Raw genomic sequence first — 18,530 nt, forward strand, 5'->3', positions numbered from 1 at the left:
GGACTCATTTAAAGTTCCTCAGCGAAAGCAACAAGGGCAGATCAGTCCTGCCCCCTACAGGCAGCCTGTGTGTGTGTGTGTGTGTGTGTGTTTTCCTGGGGAAGAGTGGGACATCCTGTGACACTGACTCAATGACCCCCCAACACAAACACACACACGCATGTTGTTTACCCCCTTTAAAGCTGCTAACAGACATTCCCCCACACACAGACACACACACACACACAGATGATCATCGGTGAAAGAAAACCTATTTTTTTGATGCCGAAAATAAGTTGTTTTCTGTGTGTGTGTCTGTGTGTGTGTGTGTGCAGCTCATGGCCTCAGGTGAAAGCGCCTGCTGCTTCCTAGCAATGAAATGTGTGTTTGTGTGTGTGTGTGTGTGGGGGTGTGTGTGAGAGAGAGAGAGAGAGAGAGGGGGAGGTGGAGTGGGCAGGGCCAGGGGGGGTGGGGGGTGGAGTCAGGGGCGGGACCACTCTAATTCATTTGAACACAGCACACACACACAGTGTCCCTCTCACACACACACACACACTCTCCAACAGACACAATCACAGTGTGGAGTATCAGAGCTCGGAGCAGGACACAACACAGGGGGAGAACTGCACCTGTCCTGCACACAGACACACACACTCGCACACAGAGGATCTGACCCATCGTCCTTATGTGTGGATGGGACCAAAGTTACACGGTGAGTTTGACTTCTTGTGTTTCCAACCGGAGGAAAACACACTTAAAGACTAAAATATTTATAAAGTGCTTTTTTTTTTTTTTATTTGTTGGTTGTTTTTTTTAAAGCTCATTTTCATTTTTTTTATTTTTTATTTGGAAATTTGGTTAAAATTTGTCTTAACAAAAAAAAGAAAAGAATTGTTTAAAACAGTTTGGATAAACATTTAATCACTTTTTTTATTATTATTATTGTTGCTTTTTGGTGCTGACTTGAATCCAAAGATGTTTTTATCGGGACTCTGACTTAAATCGTATATTTTTGACGATGAAGATGATGATTATCTTTTTTTCAAAATGCTGCTGATGTGTTTCGCTCCAGTTTGGATTGTTTTAAACTGGAGGAAAAAACATCTCAGAGTTTTGAGCGTTTGAATTGTGTCTTTCTCAGTTTGGGACTCGGAGGAGTTTTACATTTGGACTCTGGTGTGAACATTAGTTAGTTTTCTTTTTGTCGGGAAACGTTTCCGGACTTCTTCTCCTCGTGGATTTAAAATGCAGAAAGAGGCCGAGGGCAAATTTCTGATTAATTTCTCTTTAGCAGACTTTCCTCTTGACTTATGAAATTGCTCCTCATTTTGAAATTCCTCTGAATTGTGTGCAGACTCAGCTTTTATATTTTCACTTGTTCCAAACGAGAAGGCGAATTGTGTCTTGGTTCTTGGTTTCACTATTAGTTTTCAAGGTTGCAGCTGTTATGCAAAGAAGTTCTTCTCCGAGGTGAAATATTGAGACACGTTCCCAGATCTGATCCGTTTTTTTAAATTTGTGTTTGAATTTAACTTGGAGAAAATGGAAACTGTTGATCCGCTCGTGGTGTTTTCTGATGACGAGAAATTCTCTTTCCTTGCTTTTCACAGTTTTACATTTAAAATAAAGAGTTTAGTGGTTTTACAGGATTTGAATTGAATTTTAACGAGTTGTTTTTGCTCTTTTCTGATGAGTTTTAAAGGATTTGAAGCAAAGAAAAAATATATAATTCAGGTTTTGGGGAGAATTATAATAAAGTAAGAGTTTTGAGTCTGTTTTGCTCAAAAGAAACAACACTTGAATTAATTTAAAGCGATAATGAAGCTCGCGTCTCATTAAAATCAGTTTTCTGTTTCCCGAGAAGGATTTTTACTGTGATTACAAAGTTGTCAAACGGCTTCTGATCGGTGACCACGAGCGGCTCTACTGTCATTTCTCTGTCCCTGAAAATGGAAGGAAAGTCGACAACTGTGACTGGAGCCAGTTGGATGTGAAATCGTTTTCTTTCTTGCGGCTGCAGAAGAATTCTCAGAGCCGAGTGTGGTCACTGAGGATCTGCTGCTTTCCGCTCGTCTGCGTGGGACGAGCAGCATGTTTGTCCCTGTGTGGATATCTGTGTGTGTGTGTGTGTGGGATTGTCTTGGGTGGGATCACGTTTGAAGTTTTGTTTGCGTTGCTGTGGCCCCCAAATGGAAAAGTTTTGGCGCTCCCTTCCTCATCCCCCTCCTCCCAACCACCGCCATCCATTACCAACACACACACACGCTGGGAGTCGGGATGATTTGCCGGTTCCGCTGCAGTGCCACTCTGCTTCCAATTTTAGCTTCATTCAGACACAGACAGCATTTCCTTCCTCTGTCTTCAACCCCAGGGAGAGGGGGTAGGGGGGGGAGGACACAGAGGGAGGACACTGAGGCCACGGCGGCTTCATAATCCCAATAAATCCACCCCGCTGTCCAGCTAACTCTCCTCAAGTTGTACATTTAGTGTATTTACGTCCACAATAAAATCAAATACTCAAAAGGAAAAGTTTCTTTGCTTCAGGAGAGGAAGGAAACGAAATGATAAACTTATGATCATCAGAATTAGAAAGGGACACGTGTTGAGTTCCTCTATCAGTTCCTCTCTCGGCCCGAGACACTTTAAATCTCTCCTCGCGGTTTTAAGGGAGAGAAGAAGAAAGGGAACGATAAACGAGAAGAAAGTCGGATTCGTTTCTCGCAACGTGTGAGAAGGGAAAGAAAAACAAGAAGAAAGCATTCAAATTAAAATCAGACAAATTAATGACGTTAAGAGGAAAGTTTTTTTTTTTTTTAAAGTTGTTTTCTGAAATTGTAAATTGTCGAAGAGGCAGTTTCCTGTGTGTGTGTGTGTGTGTGACAGCAGTGTTAGTCAGACCCCCCCTCTCTAATGAGTCACCACACAATTATCACAGTTCCTCCTCTCCTCTCTTTCTCCCCATTCATCCCTTCATCTGCGTCTTTATCTCTTTTTGTCTTAATCCTTTCTTTCTTTCTTTCCTCTTTTTTATTTCTTATCTTCTTCCTCCCACATCTCCTCTTTTTAGTGAAACTTTTGTTATCCTTTTTTCCACCGCCTCTCCGCCTCCGCTTTCATCTCTCGTCCTTACTCTACTTTTTCCCTTTTTCCCTCATCCTTCCATCCTTCCTTTCTTCCTTTCTTTCTTATTTGCTTCTCCTGTTCTTTCCTTCTTGTTTGAAGTGTTTGGAAAAAATAAATTAAATCTCTCTCTCTCTCTCTCTTTCCATCCTGTGTGTTTCCATGTCTCTCGACCAGGCGACCTCTCATAGCTCGGCCATGTTGACCAGTGAGGGGGCGCACACCATGGAGCAGGCCGACTCGCAGCGCGGATCCAAGATGGCCTCCGCCGCCGGCTCGGGCTCAGACGGAGCAGAGACGATGACAGACACAGACGTTGACATGGAGATCGAGGAGGCAGACATGACTCGGTGGACGGAGACAGAGTTTGAGGAGAAGTGCACATACATCGTAAAAGACACGGCGTGGGAGGCGGGGCCAGACAGTGACGCCATGATGATGACGACGACCAGAGCCGAGGCTTCTCTGCCCCGGAACCTGGCCTTCAAGCACCCAGCTGACGGCAAGGAGGTCAGAGTCAGCACACACACACACACACACACACACAGTGTTGCACATACAAACTTTCTCTCCCGTCACACACGGGCAGAGAAAACCATCTGTACACACACACACACACACACGTGAGTCAGAGGCAGGTCATGTAATGAAAAGGGGGCCGTGTCTCATCGTAAAGCTTCACACACACATTGAAGAACGAAAGCTGTGTGTAACTGTGTGTGTGTGTGTGAAACGCCTGAAGCAGAATTCACACACACACACACACTCTGTAACACGTTGTAACTGAAATGTCCTGCGTGTTTAAACTGTGTCTTCATCGGCTCGTATCCATTCATTAAAACTCTTTCATCATCTGAAGCCGTGACGATAGGTGTGTCTGTCATATTCCACAGAACTGCCTGCAATACCAGCCCCGGCTGGCAGGGGGCGCAGTTCGGCGTCTCATCAGACAGTTTAAGTTCATCATGTTTGAGCTGCTGAACGACGAGTTACACATTTTACTTCGTGAACTTTAAACCTTTTAGAAGCTTCACATGCGAAAATATGAAATTGATTGGAGTTTTAAATTTTTGGTCTTAAATTAAATAAAGTGAATTATTGAAGCTAGAAACTGCATCAAACCTTTAGTTTTATAATTTGGTTCATTTTTGTGGAGAAACAGACGAATGACATTTTCCTACATGCAACTTTCTTAGTTAACCTTCGAACCACGTTTCGAGTCTAAACCCAGATTCTCTCTAACGTTTTGTTACCGATCAGACTGTGGGAGGAAAAAGTCAAAATGTCAAAGGTCAGATAAGAGATCTGAAACCACTGAACAGAAGGTGTTTATTGTCTGAAAGTTGAGAAATGTGTGTTTGAGAAGCTGAAAGAGTTGATTTCGAGTTCACGATTGCATCTTCCCGACATCAGCTCAACACGATCACGAGATTTATCAGTTTTACAAATGCGGTAAAGAGTCATGTAATAAGAGCAAAGACAACTTTAAAGCGATCCTCTAGTTTCCAGCGGAGTCGGTAAATCGTCGGCTGCTGGGCTGGGTCTGCGCTTCGGGGCGGCTTGAACTGGAAAGTGCGCGACCTCCAAAGGTCAACTTGTCGCAACTTCGCCAATTTTTGACGGTCTCTTTGCAAAAGCAGCGTGATCGCATAGATTTTCTAATCAGGGGCTTATCTGCGGAGAGAAGGAGAGAGAGAGAGAGAGGAAGAGAGAGAGAAGACGAGCGGGTTTTGTTTACACGCTGATGCGCTATCAGCTAACGTTTATCTGGACGGAGGGAGAGAGAGAGGAAGAAGGGAAAGGCTGAGGAACAGAGACGTGTCGCTCTGATCAAAGAACATTGAGTTTTGGTTGAAAAGGAAGAAAAGACAAGAAGAGCCTGTTAATACGTCAAAAAGGGACACACACACACACACACACACACACACACAGTCATGTCTGCGTCTATGGCAGGAATTAGGGAAAGGGGGATTTCCCACGTCACCAGGGAACGAGGGGGTTTGGGAAAGACATTTGTTTGTGTGGGTGTGTGCATGAAGAAAATGTGTGTGAGTGCGTTTCTCTGCCGTCCACGGCTGGAGTCTGACATCCAGCCGCCACATAATCCCTCACTTCTCTCCTCCTCCTCCTCCTCCTCCTCCTCCTCCTCCTCCTCCTCCCGCTCTTTATCTCCTTTGATGGAATCAGACGAGAAACAAAAAGACGAAACAAAAGGTTTTTTCCTCCTGAGTATCAGGATGTTTCCTCAGTGAAGTGTGTGTGTAGTGGCGGCGGTTGTGGTTTGATGTGGCGACGAGTGGAGGTGTGACGAGAGAGAGAGACACACGCACACACACATGCACACGCACACTCCTTTAACGAACTGAAGCATGAAGTGGCGTCATTAATCATCGTCAGGGTTTGATAAATGAGTCTTTGAGTCGGAATTTGTTCATATTTGTTCGTACAATAAGACTTAATTAGATTTAATGATGCGTGATGGATCTGCACATGAACACGTGAGCACGTGAGCACGTGAACACGTGAACACGTGAACACGTGAACAAATTTCCTGTTGAGACGCTGAAAGTAAAGACGTAAAGATCTTCACACACAAAACATCACAAACAATCTACTTCAAAGACCATTTTGTGTGACCTTCCTGTGTGTGTGTGTTTGTGTGTCTTCGTGCAGGTGGTCGGCGTGTGCAGCAGGGAGTACATCCCCAAAGGAACTCGCTTCGGCCCCCTGGTGGGAGAAATCTACACAGCCGACAGTGTTCCCCGAGACGCCAACCGGAAGTACTTCTGGAGAGTGAGTACACACACGGAAAAAACACACACTCATACAGACACGCACACACACACACACACACACACACACTTCCTCGGACGCTGCAGGGACCCCTTCCTGTGACGTCAGTGGAACAGGAAACTGGGCTTGCGAGAGACGAGGATGTGATGTCATCGTCACACAAATAACATGTCACCCTGTGGTTCCTGTCAGTCGACACACACTCAGCGCTCAGCAGAACACACCCCGTCACTACCGGTAACTGACAGTGAGAGTGCACGAGCTCACAAGCCACAGACGTGACCACCGCCTCCACTGTGGGTGTGTGTGTGTGTGTGTGAGAGAGAGAGAAGCAGAGAAAGAGTTCCTCCGTCTATCTTACTCTCAATATAAAAGAGGTCCTCCTCCTCCTCCTCTTCGTCACTCCGTGTGTTCGTCTGAGGGAGATGAAGGTGAAGAGAGGGAGAGAAAAAGTCAAATGACTGGATGACGCGTAATTTATATTCTAACAGTGACTTAACCTGTGAGTCACTTAATTCATTTATTACTTTTTATTATGTGAGTTACTTATTTACATCCTGACTCATTTCATTAACATTTCAAATTTAATTTTAAAAAGTTGAGTTTTTCAGTGTTTTTTTTGGTTTATTTTCTAATATTCGGTTGATTCTTTACTTAGTTGCACTTTATTTAATTTAGAAACTATTTATTTTATTTTAAAGAGTTGTTATCGTAAAATTTAAATTTCAGTCTTTTATTTTTAGCAAAGTTATTAAAAGGAGGGAAAAATAATTTTACTGATTTAAATGAATTACTTTTATTTTGAACGAATTAACACATTTATTTTGTTAAGTATTATAACTCTTCTCAGAAATACAGAAGGAACAAGGAAAGAAAAACCTACAAAATGCAGAGCAAAATTAAAAACAATGCTTAATTCTGCCATTTAAACATATTCTATTTATTTATGAATGAATGTTTAATACTTCCTCTCCTTCTCGCTCAGATCTACGCAGACAGGGAGTTCCATCACTTCGTGGACGGCCTGGACGAGACTCGCTCTAACTGGATGCGCTACGTGAACCCCGCCCACTCGGCGGCGGAGCAGAATCTGGCGGCGTGTCAGAACGGCATGGAGATTTACTTCTACACGGTGAAGCCCATCCCCGCCGGCGCTGAGCTGCTGGTCTGGTACTGCCACGACTTCGCCCGGCGCCTCAACTACCCGCCGTCCGGAGAGCTGATGATGCTGAAACTCAGTAAGTTTGTTTAATGATGGACAACAACGACTTTTACTGCAAGAAACAGATCAGACAGAGAATCAGACTACACCAGGGGTCAGTTTGTAACACTTGCACCAGTCAGCAGGCTTTTATTGTGAAAGAGCAGGGTTTTTTTTATTGGACGTGTGAAGCTGCTGAGATAAAAAAAACTTAAAATCAATACGTGTGTGTGTGTGTGTGTGTGTCTTGAGTGTGTCCTGTCGCCACTGTTAATGCGTAACGGTGTGTTTGAGTGTAGCCGCGTCTCCTTCCTCTCTGAACGTTAGCCTGTCATTATCTCACACACACACACACACACAGACACACACACACGAAAGTACACAACCGACAAGCTTTCATCTCTGTCAGTGCCATCGTTGTACTTTTCTGTGTGTGTCTGTGTGTGTGTGACAGTGTAATTACACAGACAGGGGGATATGGCCCCTAATGCCACAGTCTTACACACTTAAAGACCCGCTTTTAACATGAAAGCTCACACACACACACACACACACACACACACACACAACATCTTGCCCAACCTCAATAAAAGAACCAGACAGTGTGTGTCTGCAGGAGTGTGTGTGTGTGTGTGTGTTTGTCTTCGTTGACCTTTCTATGAGAAAAATGTGTGAAAGTAGTCGTCACATTTCTCCGTCCTCACAAAGAACTTTATAAAGACTAGTTAAAGTGTCTTTAAACAGAACTGGATCATTTTATTTTACTCTTCTTTGGTCATAAGTGAGTTAAAGTCACATTTTCTTTGTTTAGCAGGAACGAAATAAGGCACAAATTTGGACATTCGACACTGAAATCCATTGTCACACACTCTCACACACGCACACACGCACACACACACACACACACACACACACATTCATGACGCAGCCCGACTAAGTGCACTCATCCACTTTAGCCGGTGATCAAAGAGCGAGCGACTAAGAGGGAAACTAGAGAGAGAGAGAGAGAGAGAGAGAAGGTGGCAGAGGAACCAGAGGACTCAGCCTCTGCGACTCCACTGCCCAGGGAAAAATGCGCATGACCTGGGGAACAGAGGCAGGGGTAGCCCCCAGTGTGTGTGTGTGTGTTGGCTCCTGTTGACCTGCTGGTGACTTGAATACAGATTTTTACCTGCAGCAGAAAAACTTACCTGCTCTCAAAGTTCTGTCTTTTGATGCTACAGACTTTTATTCTTTTAATTTTTCCCGAAATGAGAAGAAACTTTAAAGTTTTGTAACTTGAGACGCACGTAAGTTTGACGCTCTGCAGAAGAAAGCCTGAAATCCTCTGAATCAACTGAGTAAAACCAAGAAAACCACAGACTCTCTGTCTAAGAAACGTTGAAGTGAAACTCCGAGGGCGAAAGGTGAAGCTACTCTGATCAATCCTGTGCTACACGGGGAAAAGAAAACGCTTTTAAAATGGAGTTTAAACTTTTTTAACTCAAATTATCATAAAATACTAAATAAGCAAATTAGCTCCATGTTTTTGTACATTTGCAAACGGCTATAAATGATTCTTAGATCATATCAGTGATACTGTGGATAACTTTTTTAAGCTGCCACAGCTGCTTCAAATTAATTTAATTCACATCTAACTGGTTAAAAAAGTGTGGGTGTGTGTGTGTGTGTGCGTGGGTGTGTGTGTGTGTGTGTGCGTGTGTGTGTGTGCACTACTCACTTTCTCTACTCTCCTCCTCTCTTGCTGTTTTTGTCGTTTAGCATTCTTTAAGTGTTCGCACTCGAAAGCACCTGTTGGCCATGTGTGTGTGTGTGTGTGTGTGTGTGTGTCGTTCTGCTCTGCCGACAAAAACACTCTCCCTTGTCGCACACACACACACACACACACATGCTGGCAGTCATAAGCTGGACATGCCAACACATTCACACCAACTCTTTTCATCTCATGCACATGAAAGCTTGCACACACTGTGTGTTCGCGCACATGTGTGTGTGTCTGTGTGTGTGTGTGTTCACCCTGATATATTTGCCACTTGAAAAGAGAGAAGGTGGAGGAGGTGGAGGTAGAGACCCCCCACCCCACCCCCCTCACCCCCTCTGTTGACTACTTGAACTTCCTGGCAGAAGGGCCGTGTTGACAGATTGATATCTGCAAGATGGCCGCCCTGTTTGTTTTCTGAAAGAGGGAAGAAGAGGAGGAGGAGGAGGAGGAGGAGGAGGCGAACTGATAACCTCAACGTTTACACTGCTGCCATAGCACTGACGCAAGGGTCACTGACTGTGTGTGTGTGTGTGTGTGTGTGAGGGGGGGAGTCGAGCAAATTTCACCAGTGCTACTACTCAGGATTAACTCTGACACCCTTCATCTTCTCACACAGAACACACCACACACACACACACACACACACACACACACTCTCCCTCTGGGCGACCTCACGGTAAAAAGTTGACCGGGCAGTAAATGAGCTTATAGATAATAGATGGCGGCTTTTTAAGGGCCCGACCGCAGCCATTTAACAGCCGAGATGTGCCGCTCGCTGACGTCCAGGGGCTTTTAGAGAGAGTGTGTGTCTGTGTGTGTGAGAGCGCCTCCTAATCCGCTCTTTCATCATGCGCAGGAGACAGTAGGTGCGAGTGACTTAGGAGGAAACTCTCAGATTTAACCTTTTGACCCGGAAACAATAGTGAATGGCCGAGAAAATCAGGAGAGTAGGAGCTTGATCAAACGTGTGTGTGCGTGTGTGTTTTTACTAAAAGAGGAAGAGTCAACAATCAGACAGGAGCCTTTGTCTGCAGGCGCCTGTGTGGGTGTGTGTTGCTTGTCGCATTGTGTGTGTGTGTGTGTGTTCTTCACAGGATCTTTGGCAGGAAACCTTCCATCAGTCCTGTCTGTCTGCCACCATTTTGATTTTATCTTGATTTTATAGACACACACGCACACACACACGCAAACACACACACCCACAGCGCCCGAAGGCAGCTGTCACGCCTCACTTCCTGTGTCTTGCCGCCGCCCCCCTCTCCCCTCACGCTCGTTCGTCAAATCTGTCACCTTAATTGGCCGCCTGAGTTGCTTTACCCGAACCCTGTGACACACAAACTCACACACATACAGATGTGCTGAAGACAACTTTGTGACCGGCAGATGTTTATCCATCGGTTTTAAATGAGATTTGAGTATTTTTATTGTTCAGAAGAAGTCGTGATGGCAACTTCCTTTACTTTACAAATTAAAAGAAGATATTTCATGGGCCCTGAGGGGAAGCAGGAGGACATTATCTTGATCTGGTGAACTCCCACTGACCTCCTTTCTTTCTGTGTGTCTCCTCAGAGCAATCTCTCCTGGAGGTCAAGCAGCAGCAGGTGAGCAGTGACGAGCATTTGGTCAAAGCCTCCAGTCCGTCCCCCGCCGCAGTGACGCCCACTCCCCCCAGGAGGGAGCACAGCGTCCTGTCCATCCTGCGCGGCACCAACAGCACCTCGGCCTCCTCGTCCGCCAAGAGGGAGCCCAGCCGGCCGCTGCCCACCCGCCCGAGCTGTGCCGACAGCCCCGAGCGCCCCCTGTACCCCCGCGCCCTCTACCCGGCTTTCAGGGGCCACCCTCACATCCCTGAAGACTTCCTGAGCCACAAACCTGGCCAGCTGGGTTACCCTGCAACCCGTTCCCCTGGCAACCAATCCTCGGCGACACCTAGCCCGTCAGCGAGGAGCAGCCCGGACAGCAGCCCTCAGGGGAGTCCCTCGGGTGCGGTGCCTCCCCCAGCTTCTTTCTACTCCCCTGGACTGGGCTCCTACCCTGGTTACTCCCCACCTTCAGCCCCGCTCTCCTCATCCTTTTACCCTCCAGGAACCCCCTACCCACGATACCTCCTGCCCCATCACTACCCTCTGTCCGGCGGTGGTGTCCCCACAGTAGGAGGGATCCTCCCCCGGATGTACTCCCTCTACAGCAGCCTGCTGCCCACTCATGTGCCCCTCCTGCCCTCCGACACAGCAGGGAGGCGCTTCCTGATGCACGAACCCATCCACCCCTCCTCCATTTCTGCACACAGAGACTTCCTCCTCCCTGGGCCCACCAGTGCCTTCTCATCCGCCACCTCTCTGAAGGACAAAGCAGGGCCCCACCACCCTTACCCGGGGCACCCTCACCTACACGAACCAGCCCACGCCCCCTCCAGCGGCTCCCCGACAGCAGGCACGGCGCCCCCCAGCGAGCGGATGCCTACCAAGCCTACCTCAGCCCTGCTGGGCAGCGCCAGTGAGCATCGCCACGACGAGGAGGCCATCAACTTGACCAAAATGAAGCGAGGTGTTGGCTCAGCCGGCTACAAAGCGCTGCCGTACCCGCTGAAGAAGCAGAACGGCAAAATCAAGTACGAGTGCAACGTGTGCAGCAAGACTTTTGGACAGCTGTCAAACCTGAAGGTGAGGCTCCAACCACCGTGTAGTTGTTCTGCGTCTGGCTTTCAAAAATGTCTGCATGTGTGATTTACTGCCTTATTATCAATCCTGTCCTTTGTACTGTGAGGACTGCAGAGTGATTCATAGGCTGCAGAGCAGGTTTGCAGCACTTAAAAGAGTTGTACAGGAAGCTAATTACACAAACTGAACAAACATAATCAAGTTCATAGTGTTTTTAAAACTTTGCTGGTTTCTGTTATAGTTGCATTATCTGACCATCTTCTTCCTCTTCTCCATCGTCTCAGGTTCATCTTCGTGTCCACAGCGGAGAGCGACCCTTCAAGTGTCAGACCTGTAACAAAGGCTTCACGCAGCTGGCTCACCTGCAGAAACACTTCCTGGTCCACACCGGGGAGAAGCCGCATGAGTGCCAGGTGAGAAACGGAGCCAAAGATGATGTACTTTCATTGTGTTGATTTCCTGAAAACCAGTTGTGGCAGTAAGTTGTTGCTGACATCATTTTCTCCTCATCCAGGTTTGTCACAAGCGCTTCAGCAGCACCAGCAACCTGAAAACTCACCTCCGCCTCCACTCAGGGGAGAAGCCCTACCACTGCAAACTCTGCCCGGCCAAGTTCACCCAGTTTGTCCACCTCAAGCTGCACAAGCGCCTGCACTCCCGCGACCGTCCACACAAATGCCCCCACTGCCACCGCCACTACATCCACCTGTGCAGCCTGCGACTGCACCTGAAGGGCTACTGCCTGGCAGTCAACTCCGGCACCGGCAGTCCAGCCGTCTCCAGTCAGGCCGCCTTGGAGGAGGTGCATCGCGCTAACGAGGAGATCGAGCGCTTCGACATCAGCGAGCACGCCGAGCAGCTGGAGCTGCTGCAGGGTGGCGTGGAGGTGGAGGCCATGCTGGAGAAGCAGGTCCTGGGGATGCTGTGGGGGGAGAGCGACCTCAAGTCCTCCCACTTTCATCCCCGCCACAAGGGCGACGCCGGCGAGCTTCTGTCAGCGGGTTACGGGGCATACGAGTCCCCGAATGAGACGTCGGTCATCAAGATACGGCGCAGCAGCCCCATCCTGCCACTTCCTGCCAACGTCACCGTCAAGCAGGAGTCGGAGGATCACGCTTAAATGACCTTTGAAGCCAACGGACACGGAGCAGAGACTGCGTGGCTCAAAGTGGACGAGGTTGCCGAGAGCAACAGCTGTAAATAATTAAATAGGAGTGACATCATGAGCACGCCGGGTTTTCAACCTATCAGGGACTCTTGTACTCAGGGCTACAACAGACACTGTCCCATGACTACTTCGCAGTTTCAGCGTTTATTAGACTAAGAGACAATCAACTACCCAGGACTTAATGTAATTAATATAATGCTATTATCATTATTGTTGTCGTATTGTTTTGGTCTTTATTTTCAAATGTCTTTGTTTAGTTTTTTTGGATTAATTAGTTGTTGTATAACCTCCTTAATTTATTATAGCTACTTTTGTTGTCTTTAAAAGCAATAAGTGGAATGACTGGTTACACTGACAGGGTGAAGTCAATGTAAAAGACTGTTTCTGTTGATTTTGTTTCTCTCTGTGGCCATTTCTCTGTCGATAGTCACTCTCTCCGCGCCTCTATCTGTCCTGCGACCTCTGACCTGGCGAAGCAGGGGCGTCCACTCTTCAGGGTTTTATCTATTTAAATTTTAAAAACCAGTATAGCAGGTTAAAAAGGGTTTGAAAAGAACTTGCCAAAGTATGGCACATAAATTTGTTAATTTAGCAACAAGAGCTTTATTTCAGCCCCCAGCTGCCCTCAAGTGTGACTGCGTCCGACGCCTGCTTCATTGTATGAAACAGGAAAAGGGCATTTTTTTGTATATTTTTCACAACGGTTACCTCAGTGTGCATGTGACGATATGAGTGTGTGTGTGTGTGTGTTGTAAGGGACAGCTGAAGGTGGGAGCTTTCTATTTATTTGCTTTCTTTGCTACTTGAAGAAGAAGAAGAAGAAGAAGAAGAAGAAGAAGAAGAAGAAGAAGAAACCAAACTGAAGTGCAGCTCTTGGTGTGGTCCAAAGGAGCGGCGCCGCCCGCTCAACATGTAGCACATAACGGACTCGGGAGGGCCGGTGAGCCCCCCCCCCCTCCTCCTCCTCCTCCTCCTCTACCTTTATTTTTTTATCAACACTGTCAAACGTCCTCAGATTTCGGGATTCGCTCTTGACGCTAGTAACCAAAGTTGACTTTGATTTCAAAATGCACACCAAAAAAAAAAAAAAAAAGAAAAGTGGAAAATGCAAAGAAGGGAAGGAGGAAGATGAGGAGACGCTGAAGAAGGGAAGATGAACTGTGTGTATATGAAGTGTTTCCCTCTTTAGCTGTGCTCACTCGTTTTTTTTTGTTTTTGTTTTGTCTTATTTTTGTTAATATTTCAGTTGAGAAACAAATGCCCCCCCCTCCCCCCTCTTTAACCCCACCTGTCCGCCATCTTGTTAATGAACTGGCAAACACCAAAGCACCTCGGCCCTCTTTGATGCACTGGCCCCCTCCTCTTACTTTATAACTTCAGTGCCGATGCTTGCACCGTTTACACTGTGTTCGTGGTATTTATGGCATTAAGACTCATCTTAATGCTTCTACAGCAGCTGCAGCAGTTGCACATCAACCTGAGCAGCTCTCTCTCTCTTTCCTCCGTTTCACTTTCTAACGTTCGACCAAAGCGTCTCTCTCTCTCTCTCTCTCTCTCCCTCTCTCTCTCTCTCTCTCTCTCTCTCTCTCTCTCTCTCCCTCTCTCTCTCTCTCTCTCTCTCTCTCTCTCTCTCTCTCTCGGACCAGAGCTTTAACTCCCTAAAGGACTGTCTCTCTGTTTACATTCTGGTTTACATAGTTATTTATGTGCAAAAATGTCAAAAAAGTGTAAATTATGATATAAATGTTCACTGCTCTAATCTAAACCCTGTGGCTCCGTGTGTTTTATTCACTTGACGTCGCGTTTCGGTCCGACAGTCGTCTCAGAGCATGAAAAGGGAAGTAAAGTAAACAAGTGTTTAATTAATAGAGAGAAATGTGATGTGTCTATTTGAAAAGTAAATCTGTCTAAATATTTTTTTTAAATTTACGGAGCAGACAAATCAATTTATATTTAAATTCTCTTTATTTTGAGTGTTTTCTTGTTTTGGAAACTGGAGAATTTTGGAAAAACTTGTTTCAGTTAAACTTTACATTAAAACATAACATATGTGAGTAAAGATTTTTTATTGTAGTTCACTCACAGAGAAGATGTCACAAAGGACGATGCGATAAAACACAAAGGAAACAGTATAAACTCAGATAAAAATCAAAAGTCAGATTTATTTCTATAGCACATTAAAACAACAGGAGTTGATGTTATATAAACAGAAAAGATAAGAAGTACGATGTTAAAATAAAATGAGTTGACAGGAAAAACACATTAACAGGAAAAAGATAAGTTAAAAAAATACAAATACAGTAAAAGGCAGAACGCAAAGTGGAAAACCATATAAAAAATAATACATATTTATATATTTAATTAATTCTCAAAATAATTTCTTCGAGTCAGCAATGATTCAAACTGTTTCTGAGTTGTAATAATGAAAGTGAAATAAGAATATGCATTAAAAGAAACATGAGACAAACTCAAGCTGAATTAAAACCAAGATTAAAGAGGGATAATTTTAAAGTAGAATTTAAACAGTTGATAAATCAATATATCAATAAAAATAATGAATAAAACAACGTGAACAAACAGGCCAGTGTATTAAAATCACATGACTAAAATCCACTCTGGTGGTAACCAGTTGAAAACAATAAGAATGAAGTGGAACAGTCTCCACAGGTGTTTTCACTTGAATCACTGCTCTTTATAAGACTGGAGCTCAGCAGCTGTGAACTCAGCACAACTTTCACCTTCCCCGTCCCCGTGGGTTCGTTTAGTGGAAACCTCACGTAGCTCTCACTCGGAACAGCTTCCACCTGCAGACGTCTAAACACGAGTTGAGTCACAGATCGGACGTTTATCACCTGATCCGAACGTTTTAAAACCAACTGAGGCGAGGATGAAAAGAAACGAGGCCAGAGAGAGAGAGAGGATTGAAACGCTTGACTTCCTTCTCATCCACACAGCCGACCAATCACAGAGTGTGTGAGTGTGTCGTGGTTTCAGAAATATGAAATACAAGCGGTCGGACTCTGGATTCAGACGCTCCTCTAAAGGTCCCAAGTTGAGAAGTTGTTGTTCTGATCTGAGACGACGTTCATGTGAATTTTCTCAGGAAACTCATTTTGACACCACTTGATCTTTCAGTAGCAGTTTCTGAAGCTGTTTGATGAACACGAGTTCCGACTCAGTCTCAATGATCCAGAATCAGTGACACCACCTGACATCACAGGTATTATTTGGGTTTAAAAGAGCAGCGACTGGTTTCTCCTCCAGTCCAGTGATTCACATCCTCCAGTTCCAGCCCAGCAGTAAACCCGGCTCTCGGAGGAGAGTCATGAATCTTTATGTTCGTTTTTCCGTGAGACGGCGAGCGGGAGCCCTGCAGCAGGAAGTGGGAACACAGCTCTCTGTGTCCTCCGGGCTGCAGGAGCTGTGGTCTGGGTTTTATCCTGGAGACAGCATGACTCATTCTGGAGCTTCGGCCCAGAGAAACGTCCGGATTCAGCGGATTCACTCATCGGCAGCGACGACCAATCAGATGCTGCAGCTCTTAGATCGTAAACGTTACATGTGGCCGACAGCTGAAGGCCAGAGTGAGACAGATTGAAGGTCAAAGGTCAAACTAATATGGAAGATTATACCAGTTACTCTCTGATGACCAAAACCAGGATTAAAATCTAATTCACAATATCTATATTATCATTAAAGTATTTTTTATATATATATATATACCACACTGACGAGGAGCTTCAGAGTTTTCTCTGAAGGAGACGAGTTCCTCTTCACCACAGACTTTGGGCTTTTTTAATATTCAATTTTTTATGCTCATAAAAAACCTTTCAAACACATGAGAGGAAACAAACACTGAAAAACATCATAATTAATGTGGATTTCCACAGTTGAAAATCAACCAGCACAGCATCAATAGAGAACAGACAACAAATATAACAACACGTACAAAAGTAAAGTCCATGAACAGCATCATTCATTAATATATTATTAACATTACATCACTGATGTTTGAATTCAACAGATTCATGATAAAGATTAGTTATTGTGAGCGTCTCTGTGCAGCAGCCGCTTGACAAAGGAAGTGACTCGACACATTTCCGCCTCCACGTTATTAAAGATCCCTCAGAAAGTGACGAGTCGCTGTGTGAGAATCGATCCGTTACCTCATCGCCTCCCTTTGACTCAGCATCTTTCACTTTTGCGCAGCGCGTCGCTCTTTCCTGTTGTTCGATCTTCTTATTACTATCAGGGAAACTTCTCCAGTCACATGTTGACACAGCGAGTTCCACTGCCTCGGTATCATGACGCCGGGGTTTCACAGCCCTTTTCTGACCGGGGGCTGAACAGCTCCTGCCACGGCTGTGGGAGGGGGGATATCCCACAGCTACCCAAACCTCAGGCCTGTGTTCCACCCGCCTGAGACGAGCTGAGCCCTGCTGATCTGACTCCCCCACCGCGGCTGATAAGCTTTCAATCTGTGTCTCATCTCCCACAGTCCCTCGTTTCACATGAGCACTTTCTTACCAAAGTGAGACGCCCACCATTTACAGTTAAAGGAAACGTTTATCTGAGAGCTGGTCTTTAACTCAAACCTCCACGATGGTGTCGCTTTGTGCAACACTTACACTCATGTCTATGTCATGTGATTTTATCTGTTTTATCAGAATAAGAGATCAACTGCTTTGAAATGACTTCTGCAAACACCTAGAGAAGGAAATTCACTTTGATAGAAGAAGGGATTTTGTAATTTAAAGATGCTTTTTGTGAGGACTCACTAACGTCAGTGTTATTAACAGTTTACTAACCAATCGAGCTGAAATGTCGTGAGTAAAGCAACAAACTTTGAAACTTCAATCCACACAAACCAGCCGAGCAGCCGGTCTCATACCTTCTCAGCAGTCTCCGTAGAGTCCTGTCTGCTCTGAGGACGCATCGTGCTCATGGGGCGTAAACCCAACGTCGGCCAAAGCTGTTGACAGGCGTCCATCAACAGCGCGTGATCGTGAGTGCGTTCACACCTGGACTCAGAGCTGCGGCGTCTCAAGTCCACAGCTCTTAAGTCCACGACATTATTCGTTCCAAAGGTTGAATCTCGATAATTTGCCCGACTGACCTTTCCTCTAGCGCCCCTATCAGGCTGAAACCTTCATGTTTCTCTATGCTGTGATTTTCGAGCTTCAGACTGCGAGGCTGCAGTGGAGAGTCGACAGTAAACAGCAACAGTGCTGCTGGCGTCGTTTCAGAGGAAATACGCATGATTTACACACACACACACACTTATTGAGACATTTATAAACACGCGCACACAAACACACACACACACACACACACACACCAGGAAATGCATTTAGTGCACAATCGCAAACAAAAAGCCGTGTACGAGCTCGTGTTCTTCCAAACATATACACAGATATTATACACATGTAATACAAACATTAAACATCCGTGTTCTTTCATGTCTCTATTTACTGATTAATCATTTGTCTCGAGAGATCTTGTCGGTTTCCCCTGAAATGTCGTGATGACTTTCAGAACGAAACCGTGAACCAAACCAACCCTTCAACACCCACGCACATACGCACACACTCGCACGCACACACACACACACACAGACACACACTCTCCATCTCCTCCCGGCTGCGTTCCAGAGTGACGCCGACGGAGACGTTTTCCGGAAACCGAGCAGCGTCCTCAGGGGCATCGTGTTTATCACAAACATCTTACAGGACATCATCGCTTCACTCGGACGCAGGGGGGGGGGGTTAGAGGTCAGGACGGGTGACTCAACTACCCACCCGCACCCCCCCCTCGTCCTCAACCAACTTCCCCAAATTCACTTTTCCT

At 45.8% G+C, this 18,530-nt stretch overlaps 1 protein-coding gene across 1 annotated transcript; it reads left to right on the forward strand.

The window, feature by feature from the left end:
* Nucleotides 1-516: 516 nt before the first annotated feature.
* prdm1a (PR domain containing 1a, with ZNF domain) lies at nt 517-14,448 on the forward strand. Its single transcript, XM_035162555.2, has 7 exons — nt 517-691; nt 3,277-3,609; nt 5,773-5,892; nt 6,878-7,130; nt 10,425-11,518; nt 11,800-11,928; nt 12,030-14,448. The coding sequence occupies exons 1-7, from the start codon at nt 665-667 to the stop codon at nt 12,633-12,635; spliced, it is 2,562 nt and encodes an 853-aa protein (XP_035018446.2). The 5' UTR covers nt 517-664; the 3' UTR covers nt 12,636-14,448.
* Nucleotides 14,449-18,530: the final 4,082 nt, after the last annotated feature.

The sequence above is a fragment of the Hippoglossus stenolepis genome, chromosome 8 (genome assembly GCF_022539355.2).
Source record: "Hippoglossus stenolepis isolate QCI-W04-F060 chromosome 8, HSTE1.2, whole genome shotgun sequence".
In the NCBI taxonomy this organism is placed as follows: Eukaryota; Metazoa; Chordata; class Actinopteri; order Pleuronectiformes; family Pleuronectidae; genus Hippoglossus; species Hippoglossus stenolepis.